General features: G+C 39.1%; 1 protein-coding gene across 6 annotated transcripts in view; it reads left to right on the forward strand.

Moving 5' to 3' along the window:
- TAFA4 (TAFA chemokine like family member 4) overlaps positions 1 to 24751 on the forward strand; it is a 218967-nt gene extending 194216 nt beyond the window's left edge. For 2 of the 6 annotated variants that reach the window (XM_024244957.3, XM_054551899.2), the window contains exons 5-6: positions 17274 to 17398; positions 23377 to 24750. In XM_024244957.3, coding sequence (XP_024100725.2) covers positions 17274 to 17398; positions 23377 to 23388 — 137 coding nt within the window. In that variant the 3' untranslated portion in view covers positions 23389 to 24750. Of the gene's footprint in view, positions 1 to 17273; positions 17399 to 23376 lie in introns of all 6 variants that reach the window. The other 4 variants (XM_063722008.1, XM_063722009.1, XM_054551897.2 and 1 more) reach the window with 3 other exon arrangements.
- Positions 24752 to 25896: the final 1145 nt, after the last annotated feature.

A 25896-nucleotide genomic window follows, 5' to 3' on the forward strand; every position in this document is an offset into this window, starting at 1 on the left:
GATTTCTTTTTTTTTTTTTATTATTTAGGTTTTATGGTACATGTGCGCAATGTGCAGGTTAGTTACATATGTATACATGTGCCATGCTGGTGCGCTGCACCCACTAACTCGTCATCTAGCATTAGGTATATCTCCCAATGCTATCCCTCCCCCCTCCCCCCCACCCCACAACAGTCCCCGAAGTGTGATGTTCTCCTTCCTGTGTCCATGTGTTCTCATTGTTCAATTCCCACCTATGAGTGAGAATATGCAGTGTTTGCTTTTTTGTTTTTGCGATAGTTTACTGAGAATGATGATTTCCAATTTCTGGATTTCCAATTTCATCCATGTCCCTACGAAGGACATGAACTCATCATTTTTTATGGCTGCATAGTATTCCATGTATATGTGCAACATTTTCTTAATCCAGTCTATCATTGTTGGACATTTGGGTCGGTTCCAAGTCTTTGCTATTGTGAATAATGCCGCAATAAACATACGTGTGCATGTGTCTTTATAGCAGCATGATTTATAATCCTTTGGGTATATACCCAGTAATGGGATGGCTGGGTCAAATGGAATTTCTAGTTCTAGATCCCTGAGGAATCACCACACTGACTTCCACAAGGGTTGAACTAGTTTACAGTCCCACCAACAGTGTAAAAGTGTTCCTATTTCTCCACATCCTCTCCAGCACCTGTTGTTTCCTGACTTTTTAATGATTGCCATTCTAACTGGTGTGAGATGGTATCTCATTGTAGTTTTGATTTGCATTTCTCTGATGGCCAGTGATGGTGAGCATTTTTTCATGTATTTTTTGGCTGCATAAATGTCTTCTTTTGAGAAGTGTCTGTTCATGTCCTTCGCCCACTTTTTGATGGGGTTGTTTGTTTTTTTCTTGTAAATTTGTTGGAGTTCATTGTAGATTCTGGATATTAGCCCTTTGTCAGATGAGTAGGTTGCAAAAATTTTCTCCCATTTTGTAGGTTGCCTGTTCACTCTGATGGTAGTTTCTTTTGCTGTGCAGAAGCTCTTTAGTTTAATTAGATCCCATTTGTCAATTTTGGCTTTTGTTGCCATTGCTTTTGGTATTTTAGACATGAAGTCCTTGCCCATGCCTATGTCCTGAATGGTAATGCCTAGGTTTTCTTCTAGGGTTTTTATGGTTTTAGGTCTAACATTTAAGTCTTTAATCCATCTTGAATTGATTTTTGTATAAGGTGTAAGGAAGGGATCCAGTTTCAGCTTTCTACATATGGCTAGCCAGTTTTCCCAGCACCATTTATTAAATAGTGAATCCTTTCCCCATTTCTTGTTTTTCTCAGTTTTGTCAAAGATCAGATAGTTGTAGATATGTGGCGTTATTTCTGAGGGCTCTGTTCTGTTCCATTGATCTATATCTCTTTTTTGGTACCAGTACCATGCTGTTTTGGTTACTGTAGTCTTGTAGTATAGTTTGAAGTCAGGTAGTGTGATGCCTCCAGCTTTGTTCTTTTGGCTTAGGATTGACTTGGCAATGCAGGCTCTTTTTTGGTTCCATATGAACTTTAAAGTAGTTTTTTCCAATTCTGTGAAGAAAGTCATTGGTAGCTTGATGGGGATGGCATTGAATCTGTAAATTACCTTGGGAAGGATGGCCATTTTCATGATATTGATTCTTCCTACCCATGAGCATGGAATGTTCTTCCATTTGTTTGTATCCTCTTTTATTTCCTTGAGCAGTGGTTTGTAGTTCTCCTTGAAGAGGTCCTTCACATCCCTTGTAAGTTGGATTCCTAGGTATTTTATTCTCTTTGAAGCAATTGTGAATGGGAGTTCACTCATGATTTGGCTGTCTGTTTGGTGTATAAGAATGCTTGTGATTTTTGTACATTGATTTTATATCCTGAGACTTTGCTGAAGTTGCTTATCAGCTTAAGGAGATTTTGGGCTGAGACAATGGGGTTTTCTAGATATACAATCATGTCGTCTGCAAACAGGGACAATTTGACTTCCTCTTTTCCTAACTGAATACCCTTTATTTCCTTCTCCTGCCTAATTGCCCTGGCCAGAACTTCCAACACTATGTTGAACAGAAGTGGTGAGAGAGGGCATCCCTGTCTTGTGCCAGTTTTCAAAGGGAATGCTTCCAGGTTTTGCCCATTCAGTATGATATTGGCTGTGGGTTTGTCATAGATAGCTCTTATTATTTTGAGATACATCCCATCAATACCTAATTTATTGAGAGTTTTTAGCATGAAGGGTTGTTGAATTTTGTCAAAGGCCTTTTCTGCATCTATTGACATAATCATGTGGTTTTTGTCTTTGGTTCTGTTTATATGCTGGATTACATTTATTGATTTGCGTATATTGAACCAGCCTTGCATCCCAGGGATGAAGCCCACTTGATCATGGTGGATAAGCTTTTTGATGTGCTGCTGGATTCTGTTTGCCAGTATTTTATTGAGGATTTTTGCATCAATGTTCATCAAGGATATTGGTCTAAAATTCTCTTTTTTGGTTGTGTCTCTGCCCGGCTTTGGTATCAGGATGATGCTGGCCTCATAAAATGAGTTAGGGAGGATTCCCTCTTTTTCTATTGATTGGAATAGTTTCAGAAGGAATGGTACCAGCTCCTCCTTGTACCTCTGGTAGAATTAGGCTGTGAACCCATCTGGTCCTGGACTTTTTTTGGTTGGTAAGCTGTTGATTATTGCCACAATTTCAGCTCCGGTTATTGGTCTATTCAGAGATTCAACTTCTTCCTGGTTTAGTCTTGGGAGGGTGTATGTGTTGAGGAATTTATCCATTTCTTCTAGATTTTCTAGTTTATTTGCATAGAGGTGTTGGTAGTATTCTCTGATGGTAGTTTGTATTTCTGTGGGATTGGTGGTGATATCCCCTTTATCATTTTTTATTGCATCTATTTGATTCTTCTCTCTTTTTTTCTTTATTAATCTTGCTAGCAGTCTATCAATTTTGCTGATCCTTTCAAAAAACCAGCTCCTGGATTCATTAATTTTTTGAAGGGTTTTTTGTGTCTCTATTTCCTTCAGTTCTGCTCTGATTTTAGTTATTTCTTGCCTTCTGCTAGCTTTTGAATGTGTTTGCTCTTGCTTTTCTAGTTCTTTTAATTATGATGTTAGGGTGTCAATTTTGGATCTTTCCTGCTTTCTCTTATGGGCATTTAGTGCTATAAATTTCCCTCTACACACTGCTTTGAATGCATCCCAGAGATTCTGGTATGTTGTGTCTTGGTTCTCGTTGGTTTCAAAGAACATCTTTATTTCTGCCTTCATTTCGTTATGTACCCAGTAGTCATTCAGGAGCAGGTTGTTCAGTTTCCATGTAGTTGAGCGGTTTTGAGGGAGATTCTTAATCCTGAGTTCTAGCTTGATTGCACTGTGATCTGAGAGATAGTTTGTTATAATTTCTGTTCTTTTACATTTACTGAGGAGAGCTTTACTTCCAACTATGTGGTCAATTTTGGAATAGGTGTGGTGTGGTGTTGAGAAAAATGTATATTCTGTTGATTTGGGGTGGAGAGTTCTGTAGATGTCTATTAGGTCTGCTTGGTGCAGAGCTGAGTTCAATTCCTGGGTATCCTTGTTGACTTTCTGTCTCGTTGATCTGTCTAATGTTGACAGTGGGGTGTTAAAGTCTCCCATTATTAATGTGTGGGAGTCTAAGTCTCTTTGTAGGTCACTCAGGACTTGCTTTATGAATCTGGGTGCTCCTGTATTGGGTGCATATATATTTAGGATAGTTAGCTCTTCTTGTTGAATTAATCCCTTTACCATTATGTAATGGCCTTCTTTGTCTCTTTTGATCTTTGTTGGTTTAAAGTCTGTTTTGTCAGAGACTAGGATTGCAACCCCTGCCTTTTTTTGTTTCCCATTTGCTTGGTAGATCTTCCTCCATCCTTTTATTTTGAGCCTATGTGTGTCTCTGTATGTGAGATGGGTTTCCTGAATACAGCACACTGATGGGTCTTGACTCTTTATCCAATTTGCCAGTCTGTGTCTTTTAATTGGAGCATTTAGTCCATTTACATTTAAAGTTAATATTGTTATGTGTGAATTTGATCCTGTCATTATGATGTCAGCTGGTTATTTTGCTCGTTAGTTGATGCAGTCTCCTCCTAGTCTCGATGGTCTTTACATTTTGGCATGATTTTGCAGTGGCTGGTACTGGTTTTTCCTTTCCATGTTTAGCGCTTCCTTCAGGAGCTCTTTTAGGGGAGGCCTGGTGGTGACAAAATCTCTCAGCATTTGCTTGTCTGTAAAGGATTTTATTTCTCCTTCACTTATGAAGCTTAGTTTGGCTGGATATGAAATTCTGGGTTGAAAATTCTTTTCTTTAAGAATGTTGAATATTGGCCCCCACTCTCTTCTGGCTTGTAGGGTTTCTGCCAAGAGATCTGCTGTTAGTCTGATGGGCTTCCCTTTGATGGTAACCCGACCTTTCTCTCTGGCTGCCCTTAACATTTTTTCCTTCATTTCAACTTTGGTGAATCTGACAATTGTGTGTCTTGGAGTTGCTCTTCTCGAGGAGTATCTTTGTGGTATTCTCTGTATTTCCTGAATCTGAATGTTGGCCTGCCTTGCTAGATTGGGGAAGTTCTCCTGGATAATATCCTGCAGATTGTTTTCCAACTTGGTTCCATTCTCCCCGTCACTTTCAGGTACACCAGTCAGATGTAGATTTGGTCTTTTCACATAGTCCCATATTTCTTGGAAGCTTTGCTCGTTTCTTTTTATTCTTTTTTCTCTAAACTTCCCTTCTCGCTTCATTTCATTCATTTCATCTTCCATGGCTGATACCCTTTCTTCCATTTGATCGCATCGGCTCCTGAGGCTTCTGCATTCTTCATGTAGTTCTCGAGCCTTGGTTTTCAGCTCCATCAGCTCCTTTAAGCACTTCTCTGTATTGGTTATTCTAGTTATACATTCTTCTAAATTTTTTTCAAAGTTTTCAGCTTCTTTGCCTTTGGTTTGAATATCCTCCCGTAGCTCGGAGTAATTTGATCATCTGAAGCCTTCTTCTCTCAGCTCATTCTCCGTCCAGCTTTGTTCTGTTGCTGGTGAGGAACTGCGTTCCTTTGGAGGAGGAGAGGCACTCTGCTTTTTAGAGTTTCCAGTTTTTCTGCTCTGTTTTTTCCCCATCTTTGTGGTTTTATCTACTTTTGGTCTTTGATGATGGTGATGTACAGATGGGTTTTTGGTGTGGATGTCCTTTCTGTTTGTTAGTTTTTCTTCTAACAGACAGGACCCTCAGCTGCAGGTCTGTTGGAGTACCAGGCTGGCCGTGTGAGGTGTCAGTCTGCCCCTGCTGGGGGGTGCCTCCCAGTTAGGCTGCTTGGGGGGTCAGGGGTCAGGGACCCACTTGAGGAGGCAGTCTGCCCGTTCTCAGATCTCCAGCTGCGTGCTGGGAGAACCACTGCTCTCCTCAAAGCTGTCAGACAGGGACATTTAAATCTGCAGAGGTTACTGCTGTCTTTTTGTTTGTCTGTGCCCTGCCCCCAGAGGTGGAGCCTACAGAGGCAGGCAGGCCTCCTTGAGCTGTGGTGGGCTCCACCCAGTTCAAGCTTCCCAGCTGCTTTGTTTACCTAAGCGAGCCTGGGCAATGGCGGGCGCCCCTCCCCCAGCCTCGCTGCTGCCTTGCTGTTTGATCTCAGACTGCTGTGCTACCAATCAGCGAGACTCCGTGGGCATAGGACCCTCTGAGCCAGGTGCGGGCTATAATCTCCTGGTGCACTGTTTCCTAAGCCTGTCGGAAAAGCACAGTATTCGGGTGGGAGTGGCCCCATTTTCCAGGTGCCGTCTGTCACCCCTGGAAAGGGAACTCCCTGACCCCTTGCGCTTCCCGAGTGAGGCAATGCCTTTCCCCTGCTTCCGCTGGCGCACGGTGCGCTCACCCACTGACCTGCGCCCACTGTCTGGCACTCCCTAGTGAGATGAACACGGTACCTCAGATGGAAATGCAGAAATCACTCATCTTCTGCGTCGCTCACGCTGGGAGCTATAGACCGGAGCTGTTCCTATTTGGCCATCTTGGCTTCTCCCCAACAGTGGTAGATTTCAATATGAGTGTGTGTTTTACACAAATGCTATCACATTGGATATTTCACTCATCCTGCTTTATTTCTGTCAGTATTAGGTTGCAGAAATCTTTGTGTGCTGGTACATATTAATCTAACTGGGTGTTTTCAATTGCTCCATAGCATTCCATGTATGGAAAGGCCATAATTATTTAGCCATTCGTCTTCCTTTTTAAAAAATAATGATAGGGTCTTGCTGTGTCATCTAGGTTGGAGTGCAGTTGCATGATCATAACTCACTGCTGCCTTGAACTCCTGGGCTCAAGCAATCCTCTTACCTCTGCCTCCCAAAGTGTTGGGATTACAGGTGTGAGCCATTACACCTGGCCACCATTCCTTTATTGATGGACATTTTGGTTGTGTTTATGGCAAAACAAACAGACTCTCAGGTTAACTAAATGGTTTCCCTAGTGTCACAGGATCAGTGATACAGACCAGTCATGGAGCGTCTGAGCAGAGTCTATGCAGTGCTGTCTACTAGAATGTTCTGTGGTGATGCACATGTTCCCTCTATATATATTTATGTAGATAACCTGTGTAGATAGATATCTATATCTATATGTGATGATATATATGTGCAGTGTGGCTAGTAGCCATTAGCCACCCATGGCTATGGAGCATTTGCAATGTGGCTAGTGTAAATTTAGATTTAATAGGGACTTGTGGCTTAAAGCTTCACATTGGACAGTGCAGGTTATGCTTGATGTAAACGTGTAACTTGAGTGTAACATTTGTGGTCAGAGAGTGCCAATACCCTGAAAGGTGAGATCATGTCTTTCAACTTGTGTCTCCTATACCTAACATTGTCTGGCAAACAGTCGGTGTTCAATAAATGTTTATTGGATCAAAGTCACTGAGAAGTGTAGGAAGTTTAAGCTTTGGTTGGGATGTATGTCTGATTTCATCTCTCTTTGATCTCTTCCTTATCTGGATATGTTTCCATTAGGGCTTTTTAGCTTTACCTGCTTAATCTTTATCCCATAATAATTATGCAGTATCATGCACTAATTGGAATGTGCGAAGACCTATTCTCTGCTGATATGTTCCTCTTATCTTATTTGTCAATAAGAATAGAAAGGATCTAAAATATAAAATTTAACTGAATTTACATTTAAATTAAAACAAAGGCAAGAAGATGTTGGCATGGGGCACTAATTAATGCTGATATAGAAACTGGAATATGCTTTTGCATTTCTGTTAATCCACACCACAGATACTTATCTAGTGTTTTCATTGCTTTTCTGTAAAACCATAGATTATATTATATAAACAGGGAAAATAATTAGCTGTTCCCCTTCTACCAAACTTTTTTGTTATAATTAACTTATGAAACCTCCCCTGAGTTATTGAAGTGGGTCTTTAATATACATTGGGGATTTGGGAGACGGGACAGGGAATTATTTGATTGTGAGAGTGTGGTTACTTGGGTCCTAAAACAGACAGCTATTCAGCTGGTAGGCATTCTTCTTTTTGAATCTTCAGCTGGCTTATACAGGTCTGTTTTATGGTGGAAACTATATTTTACACATTTATCAAAATACTGCTCTTAGAGATAATGCTGAATGGTTTTATGATAAAATGAGACAAATGTATAGTACAAGGAAGTTTATTTTGTCAAAATGGTTTCTAAATATTGGGTTTAAAAGATTAATAAAACAAAAGCTCAGAAATGGAAAGTAGTTACTTTTCAAAGCTATTTTAAAAATTTTTTGATGCCCCAATTTCTATCACTTTTTTTTTTTTTTTTGAGACGGAGTCTCGCTGTTTCACCCAGGCTGGAGTGCAGTGGCGTGATCTCTGCTAAAGGCAACCTCTGCCTCCCGGGTTCAACCGATTCTCCTGTCTCAGTCTCCTGAGTAGCTGGGACTACAGGTGCGTGCCACCATGTCTGGCCAATTTTTTTGTATTTTTAGTAGAGACGGGGTTTAGCCAGAATGGTCTCGATCTCCTGACTTGGTGATCCGCCCGCCTTGGCCTCCCAAAGTGCTGGGATTACAGGTGTGAGCCACTGCACCCGGCCCACTTTTTCAAGATGTTAATTCATGTAGTTAAGAAGGAGAGTTACCGTGTGGACTGCAGACAACTTTCATGGCTTTACGGGCTGTGTGATGAGACATAGGGTCTGTCTTCACAATGTGTTTTCATTGGGCATGTTCTCCTTCCACTTAAAACGTATTTTTCTCAGTGCAGACACATGAATAACAGAGAGGATTTTGCCAAAACACTTTGGGAGTTGGGAGGATATGTATATTGTATATGTTGGTTCATTCATCATTTTAATTTGGCACCTTTGTGCCTGACCTGCCCTAGATGCCAGATGGAAGCATGATAAGGACACTCAGGTCCTGGTTTCAAGGAACTCAGAGTTTACTAGTTCAGAGAAACAAACTTTTATTAATGAAGGACTCAAAGAGAGAACAGAGAGGTGGTCGAGGGGTGCTGCCCCTTGAGAAGCAATGGGTCTAAATTTAGTAGGTAGAAGGATAAGATGGTGGAGGGAGTTAGGGAACAAGGCAGCACAAAGCATATGAGAGTGAGTGGGGCTAACTCGGAAACTATAAGTAGCTTGGTCTGGCTTAGAAACAGTAGAAAACAAAACTGGAAAGGTAAACAGAACCCTTGATGTGAGAGGCCTTAGAATAAGTCAAATTTTAGGATTTAATTCCTGCCTTCTGGGAATTTGCATTTTAAGAGAGTGTGCCAATAAGAAAGAGTGTGAAGTATTATGAACAAAATTTATATAAAGCACTGTAAGATTCCTGAGAAGGAAAAATGTGATGCCTAAATTTGACAGGTCACCTCGTCAGCATAGGTTTCATGGTGAGCTCACAGTCAGGATTTGTGTGTGTGAGCATGCATGTGTGTGTATTAGTCTCACGCTGCTAATAAAGACACACCCAAGAATGGGTAATTTATAAAGCAAAAGAGATTTAATGGACTCACAATTCCATGTGGCTGGGGAGGCCTCACAATCATGGTGTAAGGTGAAGGAGGAACAAAGGCTTGTCTTAAATGGCAGCAGGCAGGAGAGTGTGTGCAGGGGAACCACCCTTTATAAAGCCATCAGATCTTCTGAGATTTACTCACTATCAGAAGAACAGCATGGGGAAAAAAAAAACCCACCCCCATGATTCAAATACCTTGCACCGTGTCCTCCCATGAAACATGGGGCTTGTATGAGCTACAATTCAAGATGAGATTTGGGTGGGGGTACAGCCAAACCATATCAGTGTGTGTGTGTTTGAGAGAGAGAGAAAACTCACAAGTGGGTGTGCAAAAACTTTAAATTAATGGAATTGCCCATGGTAGGGGCAAGAAGGAAGACATAAAATAGAGGTGGCATGGTGTTTATCATGGATTAGAATTATTTTCATAAGTAAGAGCTTTGAGCAGGTCTGATGAGCTAGCACAACCTCTCATTTTGAGTTAGTATGCCTTCAAACTGTAGATCAGTTTCTCAACCAGGGGCGATTTTGCCCCTTTGGGGATATTTGACATTGTCTCAAGACAGCTGGGAGAGGGTGCTACTGGTGTCTAGCATGTAGAGGCCGGAAGTGCTGCCTTACATCTTACAATGCACAGGATTGACCGCCACGATAAAGAATTAACCAGGTCCAAATGTCAATGACATTGAGGTTGAGAAACCCTGACTTAGAGGTTCCCAATGTATGTGGATATGCTTGTGTGGGTCTGCATTTAGTAGAGAGGACAAATGTAGATTCTAAAAGATCAATGTATGTGTACTCATGCACTGACTCAGTACTCTGTGTACTTTGTGGAACTAACAATATTGTGTTATTTGCACAATGTGTGAATAAGTAAGATTCCTTGAAAAAAATGGTTAGTGCTCTAACTACTGCTCTTACGCCTGTTAGCTGGGTCAAGTTGGTATGGCTTCTTTTCTTAACAAGAAATATAAAAGTTAATGGCTTAATTTTTAAAAAACACAGAGTCTTGAAATAATAATATGGATTGAAATAACTGAAGACACAGAGTGTTAAAATCTTGGAGCATATTCTATAAAGCATATATTATAGGAAGATGTTTACTTAGTTTTTCTGTTCATAGTTGCAGTAGAAACATACATTTTTCTTTAGAATATCTTTCACCACGTGTATTAGGGTTCTCTAGAGGGACAGGACTAATAGGATAGATGTATATATGAAGGAGAGTTTATGAGGAGTATTAACTCACACAGTAACAAGGTGAATTCCCACAGTTGGCTGTCTGCAAGCTGAGGAGCCGGGAAGCCAGTCCTAGACCCAAAACTTCAAAAGTAGGGAAGCCAGCAGTGCAGCCTTCAGCCCATGGCTGAAGACCTGAGAGCCCAGAGCCCCTGGGAAACCACGGGTGTAACTCCAAGAGTCGAAAAGCTGAAGAACTTGGAGCCTAATGTTTGAGGGCAGGAAGCATCCAGCACGGGAGAAAGATCCGTCTGCTTTTATCCTAGCTGCGCTAGCAGCTGATTAGATAGTGCGCACCCAGATTAAGGGTGGGTCTGCCTTTCCTTGTCTACTAACTCAAATGTTAATCTCCTTTGACAACACCCTCACAGGCATACCCAGGAACAATACTTTGCATCCTTTAATCAAATCAAGTTGACACTTAATATTAACCATCACACCATGTAAATACAGCTAAACTAAATCAACAAGTAAGAGTCCAACTCAAGAAAAGTGAGCATGTTCTTGGTTATTATAATTTGAAGTCTGGCTTATCTAAGTAACTGTATGAATACATAATTGTGTTCTGTTTAACCGAGTGATGTTTACAAAATAAAACTCATTTTATACAATAGAGAGTAAGGAAAATGTACCAGAAGCAAAACAGCTAATTATCACATGAAATTTTCACCTTGACAACAGCATTATAGACTATATCAGTTGCTACCACAAAACCAGGGAGGGCTTCACTGTCTTTTTATTTTTTTCTTTCTTTCTGCATAAAACTGGAAATTCATTACAGGTTGGCAGCTTGAAGATAGGGGTATTATGTGTTTTCATAAGTCAGGAAGCATGGGGCTTTTAAACGAATTTTATTTTAAAAATAGAAGTGACAAGACACTTTCTCATTTAAAGTGTATTATGATATTTTGTTACAGGAAAAAAATATCTATGCCTCCTACAAACTTATTTTCCTGTGGAGACAAGGCTCAGTAAAGTGGGCAGATGTTCTCACCAGTAACTTTAATAAAATCCTACTTCTGAGTCCTTTGTCCCTGCTAGTGAGGCTGAAGGTGTACTCGAAGCTTAGATTTCCTGGCTGTTTAATCACCTTATTCTCTGTCAGGTCGAGCCCTCAGTGGGTTCTTACCTTTGCTGTCAGTTTCTTAGTCAATCCTTAACTCATAATGGAATTTGCAATGTGTCTTTTGATTATTGTGGTGTTTCCTTCTACTTCTGTCATTTCTGAGAGAGCACTTGCCATAAAGCCTTTCACAAAGAAACTCCATCATGGGTAACATATTGACGAATAGGGGCACCTCACAATGTGTTCTTCTGTGAAATAGGAAAATATATATGTGCAAATAGGACTCCTTTACATTTCAGGGCAGCTTGCTATTTTAAGGAATCTGAAGCAAATCTGTTTTTAGAAGAAAGCATCACTCCATATTTTCCAATTAAACGAAAAACCTGGTAGATAATCTCATACGAGTTTTGTCTTGGTCTTTCAGGCTTCCTTTTTAATTTTTTGTATTTAAATCCCTAAACACTAGGTAAATGTTGATTTTTTTTCTGTAGTTAAGAAGTGGCATAGTGTTCTTTGATATATATCCGGATCTGTCATTTTTATTTCCCCCTCCAGCTCCTTTTCTAGGTTTTGGCATCAGAAGTACCTTGTGTCCCCATGGGTTCAGTAAGTAAGTGCTGGCTGGCATTTATCTGCTGAAAGGTTGAGATCATCTGATTCATTCTTTTTGTCTGCAGGGAATTTATTCCGCAATTTCTCACTTCACTCCCACCTCGGTTGCTCTTCTGTTTTAGAGTTCTTTCTTCTCAAACTCTTCTGGCACCCAGTTTTCTCTACCTTTTTGCACTACTTGGCTCAGACTCCTTCCCCGGCTGTCTGCTGCTGAGAGACCCAAGTCTAATCTTGATTTTTCCTCGAGAGCCCCTAATGGTTCCTTCCCAGACACCCTCCTAATCTGGGTGTCCAGGTCTTCCCTGACCATCTCTCACTTCAGCCACATGCGTCTGCTGGCTTCCAGGTGGAACCGTCACGGTCGCTCCTGTCTTCAGTTGTGGACCTCTGGCCACCTGTCAAGACTGCTTTTGAATCTTTCATGAAGCTCTGATACCTTTCCAAAGTACATGGGTTCTCACTCCTGAGTGGAAGAAAGTTAGTCTAAGGAAGAGTTTTGAAGACAAAGTATTTTAAATTCAGCTCTAATTCTATGTAAATACAACTAAGCTCTGTCAACATTCATGTAACTTTTCTAGTCCTGCAGATGGTATTTTAAATTGAGGTCTGGGGACCATCTCTTATTTTTATATCCACTTGGAACCAATCCATGGTATTCAGACAAGAATGAATGGTCAACACTATGAGTACAGTAAAACTCTATGTAGTACTTCCTAATCTAAAATATTATTGTAAATTGTGATACAGTAGAAAGACTACTGGAGAGAGAAGAAGAAATTCTAGATTCTAGTACCACCCTCCACCCCTTTACTAACTCTGAGGGAAGCTCTGGTTTTTATTTGTGGTACCATTTGGCTCCCCTTTCTGGCTTCTGAAGGTTGTTGGGACAATCAAAAGAGGAACAGTAAGTAGAAGTGCTTTGAAAGTGACACAGCTCTATGAAGTTGCAAGGGGAAATTGTTATGATATTTGAGGCTGCAAAGAATATATCTTTTTTTTTTTTTTTTTTTGAGACGACAGAGTCTTGCCCTGTCACCCAGGCTGGAGTGCAGTGGTGCGATCTCGGCTCACTGCAACCTCTTCCTCCCAGGCTCAAGTGATTCTTCTGCCTCAGCCTCCTGAGTAGCTGGAACTACAGGTGCACACCACCATGCCCGGTGAATTTTTGCATTTTTAGTAGAGGCGGGGTTTCATCACGTTGGCCAGGCTGGTCTCAAACTCTTGACCTCAAGTGATCTGCCCGCCTAGGCCTTCCAAAGTCCTGGGATTACAGGTGTGAGGCACCATGCCTGGCCAAGAATATAACTTTATTAGGCTTTACCTGCTATGTACATCCATCCCAGTTTAGTGGCAGTCTCTGGCACAATAAATAACCAATTTGGCTAGATTCCTTTCTTGGTGTTGGCAATGCCTGATTTAAATAACAAGTGGTTACCCTAGATCACAAATCCACCTGACTTAGGTACTATTTGTTTTGATGGATATCACTAGATAGTAGCTCAGTATATTCGGCCAGAATCAGGGACAATGTGGCCACTTGTGGAGAAGATTCTACAATGTCTGGCCCCTTCAGTGAATAATGAAATTGTCCTGCGCTCTCATCATGCCACATAGTGTTTGTCTGGGGAACAGTTTGAATGCACTGGCTGCCTCCTTCCATACAAGGATTTGTTTCTAGTAGATGCATTAGCACTTGGGCTCTAGCATTAGACTGCCTCTCTTCAAGAGCTTGTTTGACTGTTTTCAGACTCTGTGACCTTGCCCTAGTCACTTAAGGCCCCTGGACCTTGGTTTTTTCATTTTGATGAAGTACACGATAATGTTTTTAAACATATTTTTTATTTCAAAAGTTTTTGGGGAACAAGTGGTTTTCTATTACATGGGTAAGTTCTTGAGTGGTAATTTGAGATATTGGTGCACCCCTCACCTGAGCAGTATACACTGTACCTCATGTGTAGTCTTTTATCCCTCACCTCCCTGCCCTGAAAAATAATTTTTAACCTCAGGTTTGTAGTGAGGTTTAAATTAGAAAATGCAGGAAGGAAATTAGCAGGGTGCCTGGCCCTCAATAAAAAGTAGCTGTTAGGATTTGTAAAGCTTTGTTTGAACTAGAGTTTCTGACTTCACAGGCAGCATAGTTTGAGTCAAACCTATCAGGAAAGTCTTCAGGGCTTCCTATATATAAGACCATGTTGTCTGCAGAGAAAATTTAACTTCTTCCTTTCTAATTTAAGTACCTTTTATATTTTTTTCTTGCCTGCTTGCTCTGACTAAGACTTTTGGTACTCTATTGAATAGAAATGGTGAGCATAGATATCCATGTCTTGTCATATATGACCTTTATTATGTTGAAGTACATTCCTTCTGCATAAAATTATCTTTGTTGAGAGTTTTTATCATAAAGGGATGTTGAATTTTGTCAAATGATTTTTCTGCAGGAGATGACCATATGATTTTTATCCTTCATTCTGTTAATGTGGTGTATCACATTTATTGATTAAGCATTCTTGCAGCCCAAGGATAAATCCCATTTAATCATAGTGGAGGATCCTCTTAATGTGCCGTTCAATTCAGTTTGCTAGTGTTTTGTTGAGGATTTTTGATCTATGTTTATCAAGGATATTGGCCTATAATTTTCTTTTTTGTAGTGTCCTAATCTGGTTTTGGCATGAAGGTAATGCTGGCATTGTTAAATGAGTTTGGAAGTGTTCTCTCTTCTTCGATTCTTTGGAAGAGAAAGTGGAGAGTTATTTCTTTTTTTTTTTTTTTTTTTGAGACGGAGTCTTGCTCTGTTGCCCAGGCTGGAATGCACTGGTGTGATCTCGGCTCACTGCAAGCTCCATCTCCTGGGTTCACACCATTCTCCTGCCTCAGCCTCCTAAGTAGCTTGGGACTACAGGCGCCCGCCACCACGCCTGGCTTTTTTTTAGTAGAGATGGGGTTTCACCTTGTTATCCAGGATGGTCTCCATCTCCTGACCTCATGATCTGCCTGCTTGGGCCTCCAGGCATGAGTCACTATGCCCAGCCTAGTTCTTCTTTAAATACCAGGTACTAATAAATTCAGTAAAGCTGCAGAATACAAAATCTACATCCAAAACTCAGTTGCATTTCGCTAACAATGAACAATCCAAGAAATTAAGGAAACAATCCTATTTTTATGATAGCATCAAAAAGAATAAAATACTTAAGAATCAATTTAACCAAGGAGGTAAATCTGTACACTAAAAACTGTAAGACATTAATGAAAGAAACAGAAAAATATCCTGTATTCATGGATTGGAAAAATATTGTTAAAATGTCCATACTCTCCAAAGCAATCTACAGATACAATCCCTAACAAAATTCCAATGGCATTTTCCACAAAGATAGACAAACAGTCCTAAAATTAATAGAGAACCACAAAAGACCCCAAATAGCTAAAGCAATTTTGAAAAAGAAGAACAGAGTTGGAGGCACACAGCCCGATTCAAATTACATTACAAAGCTATAGTTATCAAAACTATGGCACTGGCATAAAAATAGACATGTAGACCCATGGAACAGAATAGACAACTGAGAAATAAATCCATGCATTTATAGTTGACAAGTCTTTGACAGGGTGACAAGACTACCCAATGGGGAAAGGATAGACTCCTCAATAAAGGGTGCTGGGAAAATTAGATATTCCCATGCAAAAGAATGAAGTTATACCTGTGACTTAAACCATATGGAAAAGTTAACTTGAAAAGGTTGTAAATGTAATCTGTGAAATGAAACTATGAAACTCCTAGAAGAAAACATAGGGAAAAAGGTCCTTGATATTGATCTTAGATATTTTAGTTATGACACCAAAAGTACAGGCAACAAAAGCAAAAATAAACAATTGGGACTACATCAAATGAAAAAGCAGCCTAGAGAATGGTAGAAAATATTTGCAAGCCATATATCTGATAAGGAGTTAAGATCCAAAATATAAAAGAAACCTACCTGCTCAATTGCCAAAAATTAATACCCTAATTAAAAAGTAGGAAAAGGAGCGGAATTGATATTTTTCCAAGGAAGACATACAAATGACTAACAGGCATATGAAAAGGTGAAGGAATGCCAGGCCCTCCCACTGTCCCGTGGCTTCTTGTAATTGACTTTAAGTGGCTGCTGTCCACTCACTAGAATGGCATGGAGAGATGAATATCATGTATGATGGAAATTTTTAGTGCTTTTAGTGTTTGCTATTGACAGAGAGCATCAAACTTAAGAACCAATTACAATACCATTGTAACCTGCAATCAAAGATGATGACCATATTAACAGCTGACATCTTCTGAGACTATTGTGACTGGCTCAAAGTCAGCAAAGACTTTCACACATGGATTAACTTTATCCACTTAACATCCTGGGGTGAGGATCTACTTTTCAAATGAAGAAACTGACACTAAGAGAAGTCCGAGAACTAGTCTCATCTAGACAATGGCACAGTCAGATTCAAACCCAGGCAAGCCCACCACAAAGCCTGAGATCTCACCAGCTATATTTTACAACTGGGCAGTCCACTGCAAAAGTGATCTGTTTTATATTTGTATAAATTTAAGGGTACACAGTGGTGAAGTCTGGGCTTTTAGTGTAGCCATCATCACCCAAATAGTGTACTTTGTACCCCTTAAGTAACTTCTCGTCCTTCCCACCCTTCCAAGTCTCCAATTTCTGTTGTTCCATGACTCTATGTCTCTGTGTACACATTATTCAGCTCTCATTTATAAGTGAGAAAATGACTGACTTTTGACTTTGTTTCTGGGTTATTTCACTTAAGATAATGACCTCCAGTTCCATCCACGCTGCTGTAAAAGACAGGATTTCATGCTGTTCTGTGGCTCAGTAGTATTTGATAGCATATCTATACCACATTTTCTTTATCCAGTCCTCCATTGATAGACACATGTTGATTCCCTCACTTTGCTATTTATTACTAGTGCTGCGATAAACATATGAGTGCAGGTGTCTTTTTGATATAACTGTCTCTTTTCCTTAGGGTAGATAGCTAGGGGTGGGATAGCTGGATTGAGTGGTTGATTTTTAGTTCCTTGAGAAATCTCCATACTGTTTTCCATAGAGGTTGTACTAATTTACCTTCACACCAACAGTGTATAAGCATTCCCTTTTCTCTGCGTTGTCACCAACATCTGTTGCTTTTAAAATTTTTAATAAAAAATGAAATATTTTGTAGAGTATATGCCTGATTGGATTCCTTAAATTTACTAACAGTAAATTTAATAGCAATCTTTGAACTCAGTGTACTACTCTGTATTGAGTCTTATTTTGTCCATCTTTGGAGGAAGAAACAGTGTCACAAATATTATTTGGCTTTTGTTTTCCAGCTTCCATTGTGATTCAGAAATGGTGGTGTCACATGAATCCGTGTTTGGAAGGAGAGGACTGTAAAGTGCTGCCAGATTACTCAGGTTGGTCCTGTAGCAGTGGCAATAAAGTCAAAACTACGAAGGCAAGTATAGACAAAATGCAACTACAATTTACAAGTTGTCAACTATGGGGCTTTCTCCCCTTGATTTTATTCTGCCATCAAGAACACATTATTATGTGTTGACAAGCCTGCTTGGGCAGTGCTACCTTAGGGCTTTGGCCTTTTTGAAAAGCGCGTTTACCAGCATCATTATGTGTGTCAGATTTTATAGGGCAGTGATTTTGTGGGAGAATTCATTATTTTAGGCAGGGCCACTAAATTCATTTCAGCTTCTTCACAAGCCCGATTTAAAGTAAAAGTTTCAGAGTTGACAGGCCAATGTGTCAAAACACCATGGCAAGAATCCACATCCAGATGATTTACTCAAGTAGAAATACCTATTGCTTTAAAGGAGATTTCATGGTTATTCAAGACTTAGAAGCCAACACTTTTCTCCCCAAATGGTCCTCTTTTCAATTCTCACTGTTGCTGAAGAACACCATTGTCTACCCAGTTCTCCAGCCAGAAACCTACCTTCTTCCTATGTTCAGTTGGTTTACATTGTCCTTAGGATTTTTACTACCCAACTTTTCCATGATTCTTCAACACTGTGCTTACTCCTTCATATGGAGATGCATCTAGACTGCTAGATTGCTGCCTTCCAGTCTGGTCCCTACACAGTGACTACAATAATTTTGTAAAATGCACATCCTCTAAGCTAGTCCACCTCAAAATATTCCACTGGCACCCTCTGGTGATTGGTCCACTAGCCTCTGCCTGGTCCTTAATGAGTAACATGGCCAAACCACCTCCGCTTCCTTCTTGCTGCTCTAAACATCCTGGCCTTTTGTCAGTCCCTCTTACCCTGGTCCTTTTGCATGGGCTATTCCCTCTTCATAGAATATGTTTCCCTCCTTTCTTTTCTGGTTAATCATCATTTTTTCAGGGACTTCTTTCCTGATTGAATTCATGCTCCCTGTATCTCTGAGCATTTATTATGGTTACATTTTACATAGATTGCTATCCATATTTTGCTTAATACCTAGAGCTTTCTGTCTGATGGGAGAGCTTTGATGTTGGGCCCTGGCTTTGTTTTTGCTTTCCCTGCTAGTCCCAGAGCCAGCTGAATGCCTTGGTAACTATTTCTTGAAAGAAAAATGACATGACCAAGGTCATTCTAAGATCATTAGAGTTGGACATACTGGAATGGAGTGACTCTTTGGTTCTCATTGCTATTGAGCTTTGATCCCTTAGGAAGTACATACAGTGAATGGCTTCTTGCCTTTCTTATGTCATCCCCTTTATGAATACTTTGAGAACTCTTAAGTGTTTAGTAATTCACCTTCAGCCATGGAGGTCAAAAACAGGCCGTTCTCCTTCTAAGTGTGAACATGAACTTTTACATTAAGATTTTGTAAAATATATTAAAATATAAAGATATTAAGTCTAAAACAAAATAGTAGAAAATATGATTCTACAATACATTTTAAATGGGAACTTTAGCTGAAATTATACCCCATATTATCAATGGAATAGTTGTCAGTTGATTCTCTAGGTAAAACCGGACCATTTTCAACATGAATTGCGATTGTCAACTAATTTATCCTTGTTAGTGATATTGAGATGACTGGGATAACGACCTGATATCTGCTTTTATATCCAGAGCAGCAGAAGTCCATGGAGTCATTTATTGGTGGTGCAAGGAGGTCAACACTCGTATCATTCTAAGCCATTCCCAATAAACTTCCATGCTATATAGACCCAGCGTGCTTGCTAAGCAAACCCTGCCTTAACATAATTTCCCTATCTTTCCCTTGGTCCATTTCAGCTATTTTTTCCTAATTCCTTCCTAAGTGAAAATCTTGGAGTAACCCATGAATTAGGGTATTACATCCATCAGTGATAAAAATTTTCTATTCATCATATTTCTTGTAGGCTAAGGAATAATATTTTGGAAGATTATATTTGTATTGATTTTTATATATAAATATAAAACAAGATCATGAGCAAAAGCCAACTGTAGTTCTCTTGGTAGAACAGCTCTCTATTTATGTGTAGTTAGAGAAGGCATTTGCAGGAAGCAAACCTTTAGGGGTATTTTGGCTCTGTGCTGGGAATGTAAGTTTGCTCTAGCTAAATCCTCAATGGTAGTGACATTTCATTTAGCACTTTGAAAAGTTGTAGAAAGATAATACAGTTCCCCAAGCCATCATGATACTTGGGCTGCTTTTTTAGTGATATGTCACTCAAGAATAATCTTGAAGTCATAAAACTTTGTTCCCTTTATTAATCCAAGTCAGTGTTACTTGAACTGCATAAAACATTTTATGTCTTTTATGGGTCTTATGCACATAGAGTAAATTCATTTGTGGATCTGTGACTAGCTTCCAGTAGTATCTTTTTCTTAAAATTGTTACTGACCTTACACCACAGGTAAGACAGATGTCCTAGAAAAGCAGAGCAATTGTCTCCCTAGAGGACGTATTAACTAAACTACATAACAAAATATTTTCCATTTTCTTTAAATAGTTCATGCACAGCAGCATCAAAACACAGAAAGGCTAAAGTAAGATGGTCTCCAGTAAGCCAGCTATGTCAGAATTTTTTTTTCCATTTAAATGCAAATATGAAAATAGTTGGCAGTTAACTTGAATATTAATAGCTTTAGATGAATATATGAAAAGAGAGAGGATAATTCCCTAACTAGTCATCTTTTCCAGGTATAAAATATTGGCACTGAGTTTACTCTGCCAACATAGTTTTCAGTGTCTCTAGAGGGGATGCAGCTACTGCTTCTTTTGGGAAAATATGACTCTCTCTGTGGACCTGCCTTAATTTTTATTTTCTTAATTGAAATCTGGGTTTTGCTGCATTCTCTGAGCTAAAGAGTTTTTTACTATCTGGGGTTGCCATTTTAAGCCTTCTAACAAGGGTATGATATCTTCTTAGCAACGAAGCCAAGCATTTGCCATATCTTGTTTGTGAGCAGAAGCAAATCACTTTGAATCGTGAGACATTTTAGACTTTTTAATGTTCTTATTTTTGAATCCTCTACTAAGGGTTAAAAGCTATGTGTTTAGAGTAGCAGTTCTCAACCAGAGGCAATTTTGCCCCCGAGTAGACATTTGGCAATGTCTCGGATATTTCTGGTCATTACACATTGTGAGGATGCTACTGGCATCTTGTGGGTAGAGGCCAGGGATGCTACTAAACATCCTACAAAGCACAGACAGCCTCTACAACAATTATTTGACCCCAAATGTCAATAGTATGAAGGTTGAAAAGCTGCTTTAGAGAATAGTATATTTTTTTCAGTAGCTCTTTGCAAACTTCCTACTTGATTCTTTTACTTCATTTTGTTTTTCAAAGTTTCTATTGTCTAAATATTTCCAATATTTCATATTGGAAAATTTCTACAGAATGGAAGCAACAGTTTTGTCTTCAGTATCTTCCTCAAATGGCTGTCTAATTTGTCTGTCTCTTGGGCCATCACCATGGGTCATTGTCAATACAATAATAATTTAATGCTATCATGGGAACGTGTTAAAAACAGTTTTGAACTCTACCTCTAGGATATTCTGGTATAGTAAGTCTGGGATAGGGCTTAGAAAACCATGCTTTTAAAAAAGTTGTTCTTAGGGTGATTGTGATCAACAGGCAGTATGAGGGAACCATTAGTCTAACTGAGCTCTCTACCTGTTCTCACCTTTAATTGGCTTATACCTCGCTTTCTCTGCATCAAAGGTAAACTCCCTGCCCAGGTTCCCTCCCTGTTGAGAGATCATCAATGGATCCCCATTGGAAACTGATGCAAAATATAGATTATAAGCATCTTAAATGGGCCTTCACTGCCAATCATTGTACAGGCCATGTATTTCCCCATACCATTGCTGACTGCCAATCATTGTACAGGCCATGTATTTCCCCATACCATTGCTGCCTCCTTTTTCCCCTTCCCCTTCTAAAATTCCACTTGTCTTTTAATGTCCAGCTCAGATGACTCCTTTACCCTCGTCTTCCCTGATCTCTATAGTCAGCCTTGAAATGCTCAGGGTACCCTGATGAATGGGAGTAGAGCTAATATTGGCATCTTAGTAGCCTTGTATCCATCAAAATTCAGAAGTAGCAATGAATCTTCCACATGTAATCAGTACAATAATAATTTTAAAGGAAAAAAGTCTGAGAGCATTTTATCATCCACCTTCAGTGAAGTTGTCCAAAATGAGCTGGGCATGGGGAATAAGTTGCCTCAAAGAAGATGCTTTTGACAATTACATCCTGGATGTAGATTGATAGATCCAGAAAGAGCTGACATCACAATAGCCACCATTCCCTGAGTACAAACCATGTGTCAACCACTGGGCTGTGTCATTCAAGTCACATATTTTATTTACTCTTTGCTACAACTGACGGGAGCAGGTACTATTATCTCTATTTTGCAGATGAAGAAACTAAGGCAAAGAGAGACAATCTACCCCATCACAGAACATGGCCAACTCCATCATTCAGTTGCTCAAGCCAAAGATCTTGGAATTGTCCTTGATTCCTCTTTTTCTTACATCTTTGTTCTATTTGTCACAACTCTTTAAGTTGACAGTTCAGTCTTGCCATGCATTCCTCATCTCTTTCTTGAACCTCAGAAAAAGGCCAAAGTCATTGCATTTACCTCTTCCTCTCTTCCTTCAACCTTCCTTGACATCCTGTATAGAAGAGCGGCCCTCTACCCTCCCTGCCTCGGCCTTTCTTTCCTCTATTATACTACCTTACTTTTCTCCATTGCCCATATTATTAATTTTACCTGTTTGTCCAACCTCTTCCTCTGGAATAGGGATCAGCAAACTGTGGCTTACAGGCCAAATCCAGCCCTTGGCCTGCTTTTGTATGGGCCATGAGCTAAGACTGCGTTTTACATTTTTAAGTAGTTAGAAAAAATAAAAAACAGAATATTTCAGAACGCATGAAGATTATATGAAATTCAGATTTCACCATCTATACATAAAGTCTGGAACAAAGCAATGCCCATTCATTTATTTATTGTCTATGGCTACTTTTGTTCTATGGCTACTTTTGTGAATGAAATAAAGGCAGGGTTAAGTAGTTGCTATAGTGACTGTATGGCCTGCAGAGCTGAAAATATTTACCATATTGAGTCCTTTCCAGTAAGAGTTTTCCAGCCCCTGCACTAGAAGGTAAGCTCCATGGGGGCAGGGTTTTTGTTTAGTTTGCTGTAGTTACCGAGCACAAACAAAAGGGGCGTAATATTGTTGAATACATAAAGGCTATATGTCAGTTAATAGCAAGGCTGAGATTTGCATACATAGCTGATTGGGTCTAAAGCCCGGGTATGGTGACTATACTATCAAATAATTTGCTTTGAAAAAATATTTTTGTGGTGTAGGCATGTTAAAGTCTTATGCTTTTTTTTCCACCTGAGCTGGTATATTGACTAACAAGTAAAATTTCTTACATGACCAATCAACTATAGAAACTGCTGTTCTATTTTCTTAGATCATAAGCAATGAGGCTGGATGTCTGAAAAATACAACCACTACCTTTTTAATGGATAATACAGCAGTTTTATAAAATAACCTATTTTCAAAAGTGAAAGTTAACTGCATAAAAAATAACATGAAAAAGGCAACATTTTTATCTTGACATGCACTGATTTTAATCAACCATTTATTTGAAAAAATTTTAGTGCCGTTAACAAAGCATGCTCAGCATGCATGAATTGATGGGTGATGAGTGTACCTGATCAGACGGGATTTTTATAACCTCACAAATACAAAGCCAGACTGCATAATACCCTCTTATGGAAGTCTTTGTTCATGTATTCTTTATATTTCTTGCTTTTAGGCTGCAAAGCAGAATTTGAACAGTTGATTTGGTGAGGTCGGTTATAGGTAAATGTACAAACTGATGAAGTATTCACAGTCAGGACCTTATTGGTGTCGGGGGCAGGAATGGTTATTTTGGTGGATATGGAGTGTTGAATGTTCCCTTATTTTGATTTGTTTTAGGTAACACGGTAGCGAAGAGAGAGGTGTGCTTCAATCCTGGAGGGGCAGCAGGTTGCGGAGTGCTTTTGCTTGGATTCCCATCCTGGCCCCTTTGCAGAAAATTGTCTAGGATTTCAGCAACTTCATATTTGTATATGTGAGCTGTGAGAGGTGGCATTCACTTAACTGGCCCAGCCCTCTCTGCTTCGTGATTTTATTTCATTGAATTATAACCACAAGCCACCACACATTTGACATCCTATCTGGATTCCCAAGGAGCATACCTCCAAAATCCGAGAAGAGCAAATCAGAGTCTTCAAAATGGATCACCACTAAGGGCATGTTCATTCTTCACTTTCTTTCTGCTTTTACAAAAGAACTTGGATGTATGTTCCAAAGGGTCCTCATTCTGTTCCTCTTTTGAACTTTTCCTTTTGCCCTTGTATTAAAGTGGTTTTAAAGGGGTCTAAAAAGATTTTGGCAAAACATATTTGCAGATGTAGATCAACGGCAAAGAAAATTACTGCTAGAGATCAACTGATATTAACTGGTAAAGAACGTTTATTTTATAACCCTTGAAGAACAGAAGGACATAGTTGGATTATTGTGTGTGCATTGTATTTTTACTTTTTTTTGCTTTCCATTGTCCAGTTAGCAGAGATAAAATGAGAGCATTTTAACTTCAATGTACCATTTTACTGAGTGCTAAGGAAGCATATCAATTCCAATATTTTATAACCAAAGCTCTATCAGAACATATTTATAAAACTTGCTGGAATTTTTATGGCTTTTGTGTAGTCATGTAGGTAAATCATTTAAAATATAAAACAAACAATTTAGATCAAGGGTTATTTCTTAGATCAAATTTATGCCAATTATATGAAAATATGTTAACTCCTAGACAGGAGTCTTTCAGTGCTGAATTTTTAGACTGTAAATGAGTTCTTCTTAACTTAGCTGTTTCCCTACATCTGTGTTAGCCATCTTATTTCTTTAAAATCTGAGTCCTGATTGGCTTAATGATTTTGCAGCAGACATGTCTCCACATATTCTCAAATGCTGTCAGGCGGAAACGTATGAAACAGATGAAGAATGACTGACCCAGATTTTAAATGTATAATGTTATTAAAGTACATACTACTGTAAAAATATGGGATGAATTTTATATATTAAGAAATGCCAAAATCATAGTTTCTGCACCAAGTTAATTATCCCTGTCCTTTCACATTTATTGGGGGAAAATAAATCAATACTTTAATGTTGTTTATAGCCTAAAAGTTATTTGATTTTATTCTTGCATATGGAATGGAAAGATTTGTTGGCTAAATTTTTGAATTTGACTAGATGCTTACTAAATTTGTTATGATCGTATGAATAAGTAAAAAAATTCATCCAAAAACATACATGTTTTTGTGATTATTATACGCCTTAAGACTTTGTGTTAACATCCTACCTAGGCTTGCACATTTTAAACGTGAAAAACTCCTTTTAAAAATAACACTTAACTTTGGGGATGTGAACTATATGGCAAAGTTGGCACATACATTTGGGTGGCTTAGTTTCTTTTCCCAAACCTATGTAGCATTAAGATTAGGCACACTCATGATGTTTTATGCATACTTTACTTTGCTCCCTTTAGTATGGAGAGAGAGGTATGCTTCTTTATATATATGTGTATATGTATAAAATATATACATATATTTTATGGAAATTTTATGGTACACGAAACAGTGACTTAATTTTTTAGCCCATGTGTCTGATCTCGTACCCCAAATAAGATCAAGTAACTATGACAGTACTTCACCTTAAGGTACATCTCTGGTGAGTAAACCACTTCTAGGGAATCAGTGGTCCATTTGGGAAAATGGCAGGCCTCAAAGCTGCCATTTCATCCATTGTTGTTTCAAAGTGTACTTTTTACTTCAAAAGTAAGGCCTGAAATGGGGCTTGCTTTGAGAAGTATTTTAATGTTATCATTCCCATTCCTTTCCTGTTGGGAAATAGGTAAGAGAATTTTTGGTATTTTTACAGAATTTAAAACAAACAAACATACCAGGATAGTTTTGAGGCTGTTGGTCACAGCATGTTAGGACTCTGACTGGCACATGTAGTCTCAACACCTGAGAAACGTTTACTGCTTTTATCTGTGTGGACACAGCCAAAGTCTCCGTAAAGGAACAGTACCTAGATTTTTCTCTCTCTCCCTCATATCCAGATGTACTGCTCCAAACCATATACTCCTTTGCCTTCATTTCCACATTGGAAAGCTGGAACTCTGTTCATAAATTACATTTAAGGAGGCTCTACAAGACTGTTCAGAGTTATTGGCAAAATCCTCTATCCCTCTACAAACCTATTTTTCTACTCAATTTGGGAGCTCTTTGTGAGTATTTCCACTTCATAGAGGAGAATTTAAGACCTACAAGATATCAGACCGACCCAAACTCACACAGGGAGTTATTACTCGAAATTATACAATGAGGGTCATGATAAGATAGATACAGAAAATTCTAGATTTATTTTTCTTTGAGAGTACTTTTA

Source organism: Pongo abelii, chromosome 2, assembly GCF_028885655.2.
Source record: "Pongo abelii isolate AG06213 chromosome 2, NHGRI_mPonAbe1-v2.0_pri, whole genome shotgun sequence".
Taxonomy (NCBI): domain Eukaryota; kingdom Metazoa; phylum Chordata; class Mammalia; order Primates; family Hominidae; genus Pongo; species Pongo abelii.